General features: G+C 40.9%; 3 protein-coding genes across 4 annotated transcripts; 2 read left to right on the top strand and 1 right to left on the bottom strand.

Moving 5' to 3' along the window:
* LOC133038303 (uncharacterized) lies at nucleotides 1-1,131 on the top strand. Its single transcript, XM_061116404.1, has one exon. It carries the CDS (start codon nucleotides 1-3, stop codon nucleotides 1,129-1,131), a length of 1,131 nt encoding a protein of 376 aa, XP_060972387.1.
* A 197-nt stretch (nucleotides 1,132-1,328) lies between these two features.
* LOC133038302 (uncharacterized) lies at nucleotides 1,329-3,375 on the top strand. The gene is made up of 4 exons (XM_061116403.1): nucleotides 1,329-1,536; nucleotides 1,979-2,325; nucleotides 2,397-2,940; nucleotides 2,996-3,375. Exons 1-4 carry the CDS (start codon nucleotides 1,329-1,331, stop codon nucleotides 3,373-3,375), a joined length of 1,479 nt encoding a protein of 492 aa, XP_060972386.1.
* Nucleotides 3,376-4,692: 1,317 nt separating this feature from the next.
* Nucleotides 4,693-7,609, bottom strand: LOC133037887 (uncharacterized). 2 transcript variants are annotated; one of them, XM_061115639.1, is made up of 3 exons: nucleotides 7,550-7,609; nucleotides 5,620-6,275; nucleotides 4,693-5,527 (listed from the first exon to the last, which is right to left on the bottom strand). In XM_061115639.1, the coding sequence occupies exons 2-3, from the start codon at nucleotides 5,980-5,982 to the stop codon at nucleotides 5,051-5,053; spliced, it is 840 nt and encodes a 279-aa protein (XP_060971622.1). In that variant the 5' UTR covers nucleotides 5,983-6,275; nucleotides 7,550-7,609; the 3' UTR covers nucleotides 4,693-5,050. The 2 variants fall into 2 exon arrangements, with proteins under 2 accessions (XP_060971622.1, XP_060971623.1); XM_061115640.1 differs by lacking the exon at nucleotides 7,550-7,609 and having other exon boundaries at nucleotides 5,620-5,990; nucleotides 6,114-6,486.
* Nucleotides 7,610-11,176: the final 3,567 nt, after the last annotated feature.

Genomic DNA, 11,176 nt, shown 5'->3' with positions numbered 1-11,176 from the left:
ATGGGCCAAATCAAGTGGGAAGAAGATGAAGTCAACTACTACAGATCCTCTCCAAGAAAAGAGACTCGCAGAGATTCTAGAGTAGACAGACGGCACAACGACAAACGGTCTGAGCCATACCCGACTTCTAACAAGTCAGAGAACCGAAGAAGGGATTACAACCGGCCCACTGACACATATCCTCGAAGTGGACCGAAGATGCCCGAGTACAACTTGTCCATCTCACCTGCTGAGGCTGTTCAAGTACTTAAGGGGCTTGGAAGCAAAGTAAAGTGGCCTGAGATGATGAGGACTCCAGCTGAGCAGAGGGACAGAAGCAAGTGGTGTGACTTCCACAACGACCATGGCCACCGGACTGAAGAGTGCATTGCCTTAAGATTAGAAGTAATCAACTTGCTAAAACGGGGCCACTTAGTCGACCACCTCACCGACAAAGGAAAGAAGACTTACCAGGGTCAGAGGGACACGATAGACAACCAGAGGGACATAACACCGCCCAGGCCACCTGTTCATGAGAGAACGGTCAACATAATAACAGGTGGCTCAAAAGTAAGTGGAGTCACCCAGTCAGCTGCAAAGAAACATGCACGTCAGGCTAACTGGACCAAAGGGGAGACCAGCAGAACATCTTCCTTACCGGAGCAAACCATCAGCTTCACGACATCAGAATCAACTAGGCTTCTTAACCCTCATCATGATGCTCTTGTTATTTCACTTTATATAGCTAACTATTTGACTAAACGTATACTTGTCGATAATGGCAGTTCAGCTAACATCCTTTTTTTGAGTGCTCTCAGGGAAATGGGAATTGACGAATCCAAAATTGTGAGGAAGACAACTGTCCTAATTGGATTTAGTGGTGAACAGAAAAATACCTCGGGAGAGATCGAGCTGCCTGTGTATGCTGAAGGAGTCAACTTGTGCACCAGGTTCCTGGCGATTGACTCCCCTTCTGCCTACAACGTCATCCTCGGCAGGCCATGGATCCATGAGATGGAAGCTGTACCTTCAACTTACCACCAAGCTTTAAGGTTTCCAACCAAATGGGGGCCGAAAGAAATTAGAGGGGAGCAGAAAGATTCAAGAGAATGCTACCGAACCACCATGAAGGCAAAACCAGCACAGTCATAGCAATTACAGCAGCGAGAGCTACCCAACTCCCAATCTGACCAACCTAATGTGGAGGAGCTAGACGAAGTCCAAATCCATCCAGACTTCCCAGACCACAAAGTCCAAATCGGAACCCGAATTTGGACCCCGACATGAGATCTAAACTTATTGAATTTTTGATTGCTAACCATGATCAATTTGCTTGGTCCCATGCGGATATGACCGGTATTAACCCTGAGATTATTGTCCACAGGTTACAGGTAGACCCAAATTACCCACCCAAGAGACAAAAGAGAAGAAAGTTTGCCCCTGAGAGAAACCAAGCAATAAATGAAGAAGTCCAGAAGTTAATCGAGAACGGGTTTATAAAAGAAGTCCAGTACCCAGACTGGCTGGCAAACGTAGTGATTGTGAAAAAGAAAAATGGCAAGTGGAGGGTTTGCATCGATTTTACAGACCTCAACAAGGCGTGCCCAAAAGACTCATTTCCATTACCACATATTGACATGCTGGTAGACGCCACGAGGACACGAACTCCTTAGCTTCATGGATGCTTTCTCGGGATATAACCGGATCCTTATGCATCCGGAAGACCAGAGAAGACAGCCTTTCATGACCAACCTAGGAATCTTTTGTTACAAGGTGATGCCGTTCGGACTGAAGAATGCAGGAGCAACCTACCAACGCCTCGTGAACAAGATGTTTGCTGACCACCTGGGAAAGACCATAGAAGTCTACATCGACGACATGCTAGTGAAATCACTAGTTGCAGAAGAGCACATCAATCATTTAAAACAATCTTTTGAAATACTTAGAAAATATAACATGAAGTTAAATCCTACTAAGTGTTCTTTTGGTGTAACTGCAGGCAAGTTCTTAGGCTACTTGGTGACACAACGAGGGATCGAAGCCAACCCAGCTCAGATTGATTCAATCCTAAGGATCCCCTCACCAACATGCATCAAAGATGTCCAAAAACTAACAGGCCGAATCACTGCGCTAGGCCGATTCATCTCAAAGTCTTCCGAGCGATGCCACTCTTTCTTCAACACACTTAGAAAATCAAAGACATTCGAATGGACAGCCGAGTGTGAAGAAGCGTTGGAAAAATTAAAGCAATACCTGACTAGCCCTCCACTATTATCAAAGCCAAAAGATAACGAAAACCTCTTTGTGTACCTAGGCGTCTACGAGGCGGCGATCGGCGCGATCTTAGTAAGAGAGGATAAAGGTAAACAACTTCCAATTTATTATGTCTCTAAATCCTTACTTGATGCGTAAACTAGGTACGATCGAATTTGGAGAAGTTAGCATTGGCACTCATTCACGCAGCCAGAAAGTTGCGTCCATACTTCCAATGCCACCCAATCACAGTACTCACCACCTTTCCCCTCAAGACCATACTACATAAACCAGAGTTGTCTGGAAGATTGACCAAGTGGGCAGTGGAGCTCAGCGAATATGACATCTCCTACAAGCCACGAACCGCATTAAAATCTCAGGTATTAGCTGATTTCATTGCAGACTTTACACCTAACTCTCAAGTGCAAGCGGAAAAAGAACTTTGCCACCTTACAGAGGGACAGGCAAATGGCACATGGGAATTACATGTAGACGGTTCAAGCAATGTAAGAGGAAGCGGATTAGGACTTGTTCTAACCTCACCCCAAGGCGAGAAGATCGAGCAAGCAATCAGATGTGGGTATAAAGCTACAAACAATGAGGCAGGGTATGAGGCTATGATTGCTGGAGTCGGACTGGCCAAAGAAATGGGAGCCAAAAGAATCAACGTCTTTAGCGATTCACAACTTGTAGTCAACCAAATGCAAGGTAGCTATCAGGCCCGAGATAGCAAAATGACAAATTTATCTTGAGAAAACAAAAGAGTTGCAATCGACCTTCGACGAGTTCACGATCGATCGGGTGCCTAGGGAAAATAATAGTCACGCGTACGCCTTAGCCAACCTTGGGTCTTCCATCCGTACAACCAGCCCCGAAACAGTCCCAATGGTGTACCTCCAATGGCCTGCTGTCTGGAAGAAAGAAGAAGAAGAAGAAGTAAATGACGTCGCCAACGAAAAGACATGGATGACGCCCATCATCGAGTACTTAGAAAAAGATGTGCTACCAGAAGATAAGAATGAAGCCCGAAGAGTCAAGGCTCAGGCAGCCAGATTCTCAATAATACGAGGTAAGCTCTATAAACGATCCTATTCTGGTCCATATTTGAGATGTGTTAACCTGCGTAAGCAAAATATATACTAGGCGAGCTTCACGAGGGCGAATGTGGCAACCATTCGGGAGGCGTGCTTAGCACACCGGGCCCTCACACAAGGCTACTATTGGCCTACTATGAGAGCCGACTCATCTGAATATACAAGACGGTGTGACAAATGCCAACGTTTTGCACAAGTATCCCATCAGCCTCCTGAACGTCTCACATCGATCACATCCCCATGGCCCTTTATGAAGTGGGGAATGGACATAGTTGGCAAATTGCCAACTGCACCTGGACAGAAGGTATATATGCTTGCAGTGACCGACTACTTCAGCAAGTGGATAGAAGCGGAATCGTTCCACCAAGTTCGAGACAAAGAAGTTAAGGGGTTTATTTGGAGAAATGTTATCTGTAGATATGGAATTCCGAAAGAAATTGTGACAGACAATGGCTCACAGTTCATCAGCCTCGACTTTCAAAACTTTTGCAAATTCTGGAACATTAAGTTAAGCTTCTCAACACCTAGATACCCTCAAGCCAATGGACAAGCAGAATCGTCTAATAAGACCATCATGAACACAATCAAAAAACGGCTAGAGAATGCAAAGGGTAGATGGGCCGATGAATTGCCAGGAGTACTATGGTCCTACCGCACAACAGCCAGAACATCCACAGGAGAAACACCTTTCTCTCTAGCCTATGGAATGGAAGCGGTCATACCAACAGAAAGTGAAGTCCCAACAGCTAGACATGAACTGACTACAGAAATGCAAAATTGGGAAGACATGTGCCACGAACTAGACACAGTCGACGAGAGAAGAGAAAGGGCATCTATAAGAATGGCAGCCTACCAACAGTGTCTAGCAAAGCATTACAACAAGAATGCCCGTACTCGGTCATTCAAGGTGGGAGACTGGGTGCTTCGTCGAGTTTTTCAAAACACCAAGGAAGCGGGAGCAGGTAAGCTAGCCCCAACATGGGAAGGGCCCTACCTGATCACTAAGGTAGTCGGCAATGGAGCTTACAAAATCCAAACGGACAAAGGACGAGACATCAACAACAGTTGGAATGCTATTCACCTAAAGCAGTATCACACTTAAACCCCAAACTATTGTTCTGTTCTCTTTGCATTTGTTTTCTTTATCGGTCTTACGAGACCCACTCTTCTCAACGCACTATTGCTAACAAATATTCATGCAGGGAGACAGAACTACATTTGGGCTTGATCCCTGGAAAGGGTATGTAGGCAGCTCTACGGAGTGCAGCCCCCTATCATAACCATTTTTTTTTCTTTTTAGGATAATGCGTCATTCAAGCTATTTGACATACAACATCCATTTGATAGTTTCATTTGACAACCCACCGAACGAAAATAAATTCAAGACAATATTCTACTGAAGTAGAAGCACAACGCATACAACGAACCACATAGTCCAAACATCATTCTGAACTACTAAGTCTAAATCTAACTCAGCTGACCTACATTTAGACTAAGGGGAAAATAGGGTACCAGACCCATACAAGTCAGCCAAACCAGTTACTACAACAAATACATAGCGCATACAACAAACATCATTCCAAAATACTAAGTCTAAGTCCAATTTGGCTGACCTACATTTAGACTAAGGGGAAAATGGGGCACCAGACCCATGCAAGTCAGCCAACCAGACAAAAGTTCATATTACAACATTAAAAACATAAAACACTTGACATATAGTTAACTCAAGAAAGATGTGAGTCATCCACCGGGAGATCGTTTGTAGTCATCTCTTCAAACAAGTTAGCCAGTTGGCTAGTTCGAGCGTCTTCCTCGGCCCTCATCCGCAGCAATTCTTCATAGTCAGCAATGTACTGGGGTATGTCCCAAGACTCGGCCTTGTTGTCTCGATACTCCATCGCCATCTTTCCACGACACTGGATCTCAGCCTCCAGTCCAATTTCGACTAACCGACCTTCCAACATGTCCACACGAGCTTGGGCAGTAGCAAGATCAGCCAAGGCAGACTTCAAACGATTAGAATCTTGCTCCTTAGCATCAAGTTGAGTTCGTAACTCTTCTCTGACACGGTCAAGCTCTTTCTTGCAGCTCTTTAGCTCCTTAATCTCCCCGCGCAAAGTATCACGCTCAGTCCTCATGTCCTTCATTTGCTCCTTCATGTTCTTAATCTTATCCAAGGCGTACATAAGTCCTTGCATACCCTGTCATGCAATATAAAGTACCATAATAGTCAGACACAATAATATCGCGAGTTTGTCCACACATAAATTGTAACATGGGAATGCATGCATACCTGAAAGGAGCGAGAGATGGACAACTCCATGGAAGCTATTTCTCCGATGTTCTCAAAACGAGCTCGATCCTCTGGAAATAATAGCTTACTGGCCTCACCAAGGTGTAGGCCAAACTCAGAATGTGCAGCCGCTGAAGATGGAAAAGAAAGATCAATTGTATTACTCAACCAATCGGTCGACTCAACCGGAGACGGTCTCTTGTTATTCTTCTTCTGAGCCCTCGCAGAAGGACAAGAAGGAGCAACAGTAGTAACAACCTCCTTCTCAACACTAGGAGTCGTCCTAGTCTTCTGTTTGCGTGAGCGTAAACGTTCCATAGCACCGTCACCAGCCAGAGGAAGAGTGAAAGAAGATTGGGCCATGAATCGATCTGCAAAATCTCGTCCGTCTGATGTCAATTCAGGTAGAAATAAAGGTTCGCATCCCAAAATCTCCAAACTTCTTTGGAGTATAGTAACTTGAGACTTAGCACGATTCTTAGGATGAGATATACCTTCGGGTTGACGGGGAACGTGATCCCACAAAGTGCTGTCTCGAAGAGAAGAATCAGACAATAGAACGTTCCAATAGCGCTCCTCCTCCGCAATTCGAAGAACTTGATCAACTCTCCCTGGCGCCTGCCCACACACCCAACTAAATGGAAGGCCAATCCTACCTACAAAGAAGACAAATCAACCAGTTAGGCATGCATCAATAAACCATAACAAATAAGGGCGTAATTCAACACCAAAACTATGACACTCACTAGCAGGAGACCACGAATGGGGAATCCCACGATCAACCGATAATCCTAGAGCATCAAAAGGAACAAAGAAAAAATCCTCCTTCCATCGCTTAGCTTCTTTAATGCCAAGAATCAAATGGTCACTACCGTTTCTAACGTTAAGTTGGTACCTACCTTTATCATGTGGATGCTCTTTCAAGTAGACGTACAAGACTTCAGCAACCGTAAATGTAATGTTATGCCTTTCGGTCAACACTTCTATGGCCATAAGAACACGCCAAGCATTTGGCATTAGCTGACTGGGAGAGATACCATGATAGGAGCATAGTTCAGACATCAATCTAGGGAGAGGAAATCTGAAACCATACTTAAATGGAAGCTTGTACAAACATGTCCAACCCGGTATCTTCCAGTCAGCCCGTTCCCCGCTAGCCGGAGCATACAAACTAATGTGTATGGGAATATTATAACGACGACGAATTTTCGGCAAGTCATTCAAGGTTATTACTGACCTAGGATTAACACCCGAAAGTATATCGCCCGACTCAGTATCACTCCTAGGGCGATCAGTATCTACTCCAACCCCAGACGCATAGCACTAGACATCTGTATCCTCACACCCGTCATCCAACACATAAACTACCACCCCAGTAGGAATATTCGAAGGATCATCAGACGAACTGGTCGTCTTATTAGACGAAGTGGCACAACTACCATGGTTGCTCATAGACATAGCAAAAAACCCACCTAGAACAAAGATACTGGACTAAGAGCGAGTTCACCAAAAATATAATCATATACAAAGCAAAACACCGGCTAGACAGAATAAAAAGATATGTATATATACATATATCAAAGCTCAAGTGGCAAAAAAAAATAACTAGACATAAAAATGGACGCCATAATAATGCTCACCAACTGGACATACGTGTTCTAAATAGACCACCAGTTATGGTCATTTAATTAACTAAAGGAAGACAATATTCCAGCTAGCCAGACAGTCATTATTCAAATCACACTTACTACTATGTAAAGACAAACAGTAAAAATGTAGATTTTTAATACCCATGAAGATCAAACACAAACACAAATATACAACAAGTAAATATATTTACTCATCTACATCACAAAAATAAATATGAACATGTACAAGAACATGAAGAACATAACAAGAACATTCAAGGGAGAAGGTTTAGAAAACTTACCTCTTGAAAGCCTCCTTCTAAAACTCCAAGTCTCACTTCACCAAGAGCTCCAACAAATGTGAGCAAGAGTGAAAGTAACTCTCTATATTTATAACCAAAGAAGAGCATTGGATGAGTGACAAGTGTCTCCCATCCCATCTAATCATCACATAAAAAATATATATATTGGAGTATATACGGACATCACAAATATTACTCATATATGCATATGTCTATCTCCCTTGTAAACTGTAGAGGTATCATCAAATAAGACGGACAAGTTGTCTACTCATCTGTGAAATAGACATATGATACACAAGAGTAATATATCATGGAGATAGACATGATAATAATCTACTACAATGATAATATAGGTTTGGTACTTTTCAGTGGACAAGTATGCAATAAGGAGTACTATATACATATGCCTATCTCACAAAGCTGTCAATCTATCAATCTCGTAAAACAAGAACCATCAATATATGTTAGCACATATATATATTACCATTAATATATGTCACCGCATGTCAATCTTGACATCTCACAAAGCTATAACCATCAATATATGTCAGTACATATATATGTATATTACTATCAATATATGTTAGCACATATATATATTACCATCAATATATGTCAACACATTTCTATCTCATAAAGCTATGAATTGGCTATCTCACATTGGTATTAATAAGTACCAGTTAGGCGTGTATCAAAAGAGCTCGTGGGTACCGCTGATCCTCACTTAATGTCCATCTCCTCACAACACTTAATGTATGTCTGTCTACCCCCTTCTATTATTTATATATATGTCTATCTCCTCCCATTATCTACATACATGCCTATATATTATGTCCGTCTACCCCCTTCTATTATTTATATATATGTCTACCTCCTCCCATTATCTACATACATGCCTACATATTATGTCCGTCTACCTCCTTCCATTATTTATATACACGTCTATCTCCTCCCATTATCTACATACATGCCTATATATTATGTCTGTCTACCTCCTTCTATTATTTATATACATGTCTTTCTCCTCCCACTATCTACATACATGCCTATATATTATGTCTGTCTACCTCCTTCCATTATTTATATACATGTCTTTCTCCTCCCATTATCTACATACATGCCTATATATTATGTCTGTCTACCTCCTTCCATAATTTATATATATGTCTATCTCCTCCCATTATCTACATACATGCCTATATATTATGTCTGTCTACCTCCTCTCATTCATATATATATATATATATATCCATCTCCCTACAATATATATGCATATAAATGTCTATTTACTTACACCTCATACACATGTACGTCTATCTACTCTCATCTCATATTTTGAGATAGACAGCCAAATATTTTTTATTTGACCCAACAAGACGACTTGGTCTAGTTAAGAATCTCTTTGAAGAACTAATTGATCACACAAAAATTATTGGCCAAGGTAGCCACATACACGCATGCGACAAGGACTACCCAACCACCATGCTCGAACCGTTCAGACTATTTTCTTGTCTCAAACAGCAAGACAAGCGTACAACGCTTACTTAGACAAAACTCTTAGCCAACACCTAATTCGGTATTAATAACTCTCCAGCTAAAATAAATTCTAGCTAGAGAGTGAGGGACAAACTGTAGAGGTAAAAATTTGCTTAATATTTATGATATTTTTGAGAAGTCCAATATGCAAGTCAGACGAGCCCATCAATAATGGATCCAACAATATTGGGCCCAATAAGACAGTCAGACGGACTCGCTAGGCCTTGAAATAGACTAACGAGTGAGCCTATGGGCCACAAGCCGGATCGTCCCGCAACCGGGTTTGAGCCCGGCCAGTCCGCCAAACGGGTGAAATCAAGTTAATATGGAACCGATAAGAAGACGGTTACTACTCCCTAATAATTAGGGAAGTAACCAATTTGAACGAGTCCAACGGTGACGTGGACAGAGGGCAACAGCACTGAGAACACACGATAAAAGGAACCATACGATAGACGCTGGAGAGAACACATTCGATACTCACACTACTCACTGACTCAAGCAGACAGTCGTTTTTTCTAAGCTTTTCTCTTAAGCCTCACCATCGGAGTTACTCTTTTAGTCCGTCTGTCCGCTTGTCCACTCATCCGTCCGGCTACCATTTATATTACATTTATTTTCCGTTATTATAATTTTTTACTATAATCGTACTGACTTGAGCGTCGGAGTCCCTTTGGCTGACACCCCACCGGTGCTCCCAATTGAACTTTTGTCTCTCTCTTTGTTCTTGACAGGTTGCTGGTGCCCAAATTCCGTATTGTAGATTTCACCCTCTACATTATCTAATTCATAAAGTCTGAGATTATTATGTGTCAAGTACTTTTATTTATACTATCCTATTAATTGCTTTTGATACAATAATGATGTTTTTCTTATAAACAGTAGTAAAATGCCTTATAAGAATTTGATTTTTTTAAGATTCAATTGTCATGACTTGATCTGTGATACTAAAATTATCAAAACAACTTGATTTAATGTATACTTGCCTTACAAAAATAAATGTATGTAAATTTGTAATCAGTGTTGCTGAGTTGAAGTGTAGCCGTGAGCAAGATTCAAGACTTGAGACTGAGAAGGAAGATACAGAATATCAACCCATGTTCAATATTAAGAAGGATGACATGAAAAAATTGCCTTTTGATTTACCAACAAATCTTCATAGATAATCAATGCTTCTTTTTTGTTGCATTTAGGGTAATCATTTTATCATGGCACCAAATGTTTTTGCTCTGCAGCTTGTATGTTTTTCTACTAGCCTTATCTTATACAAGACTCAAGATATGAAGTTTACTTGTTTTGCATGTTCATATTAGGGTAGATTTTTATTTGATTTTTTTTTTTTGCTAAGTTGTGACTTGTATGCAGTCTTTCTCTCCCCCAACTCTTAGTACCCGAGGCAAGTCTTCTCTATAGTCGCTATTTGAATCTCAATGAGTTCTTTGTAGAAGATATTCTTTGGGTCGATGATGCTGAAGCTCTACACGATGCAACAAGCCACATTGAAGGATGTAAAGTTGTTGGTATTGATTATGAATGGAAACCGAATTATGTAAAAGGCAGCGAACCCAACAAGGTAACTATGTCAATTTTGTGCAATTCATGTTGTATCTCTTATTGCCTTTTGATTTACCAACAAATCTTCATAGATAATCAATGCTTCTTTTTGTTGCATTTAGGGAAATTATTTTATCTTTATATTCTACCTTTTGTATAGCCAAAGTGAGGACCAAGTAAAACTATCCTATTGTTCCTATGTTTTGTTCATATAATAAACTATTTTTCTTTATCTTATTTCAGGTTTCTATTATGCAAATTGCTTCTTATTTCAGGTCTTGCAAAAGAAAATTAAAACCCAACTATTAAGAGTATCCTTATTTTTCTTTTTTACAACTTTTACATGTGTTATCTTCACCTATCAACAATTTAATTTACAAATTAAATTTTAGTATTTTTTTTATTCAACTCAAATTTAAATTCTGTATGCTTTATTTTTTGAACATTGATTTTTGGTTTAGTTTTGGATTAACTTAAGATCAAATTGCAATTAGATTATCAAAATTTCTTAAACTTTCATATATTGTATTTAGTATT

This window comes from Cannabis sativa, chromosome 5 (genome assembly GCF_029168945.1).
Source record: "Cannabis sativa cultivar Pink pepper isolate KNU-18-1 chromosome 5, ASM2916894v1, whole genome shotgun sequence".
In the NCBI taxonomy this organism is placed as follows: Eukaryota; Viridiplantae; Streptophyta; class Magnoliopsida; order Rosales; family Cannabaceae; genus Cannabis; species Cannabis sativa.
The sequence above is the reverse complement of the archived record's forward strand: the minus strand, read 5'-3'. Positions and strand labels throughout refer to the sequence as shown.

Bases quoted from the DNA above. Each gene is read 5' to 3' on its own strand.
- LOC133038303 (XM_061116404.1), top strand. From the start codon at position 1: ATGGGCCAAATCAAGTGGGAAGAAGATGAAGTCAACTACTACAGATCC.
- LOC133038302 (XM_061116403.1), top strand. From the start codon at position 1,329: ATGACCGGTATTAACCCTGAGATTATTGTCCACAGGTTACAGGTAGAC. The intron at 2,326-2,396 runs GTAAGAGAGGAT...TGCGTAAACTAG, and splicing joins CGGCGATCGGCGCGATCTTA to GTACGATCGAATTTGGAGAA. The intron at 2,941-2,995 runs GTAGCTATCAGG...AGAAAACAAAAG, and splicing joins TGTAGTCAACCAAATGCAAG to AGTTGCAATCGACCTTCGAC.
- LOC133037887 (XM_061115639.1), bottom strand. From the start codon at position 5,982: ATGGCCCAATCTTCTTTCACTCTTCCTCTGGCTGGTGACGGTGCTATG. The intron at 5,528-5,619 runs GTATGCATGCAT...ATTGCATGACAG, and splicing joins CCATCTCTCGCTCCTTTCAG to GGTATGCAAGGACTTATGTA.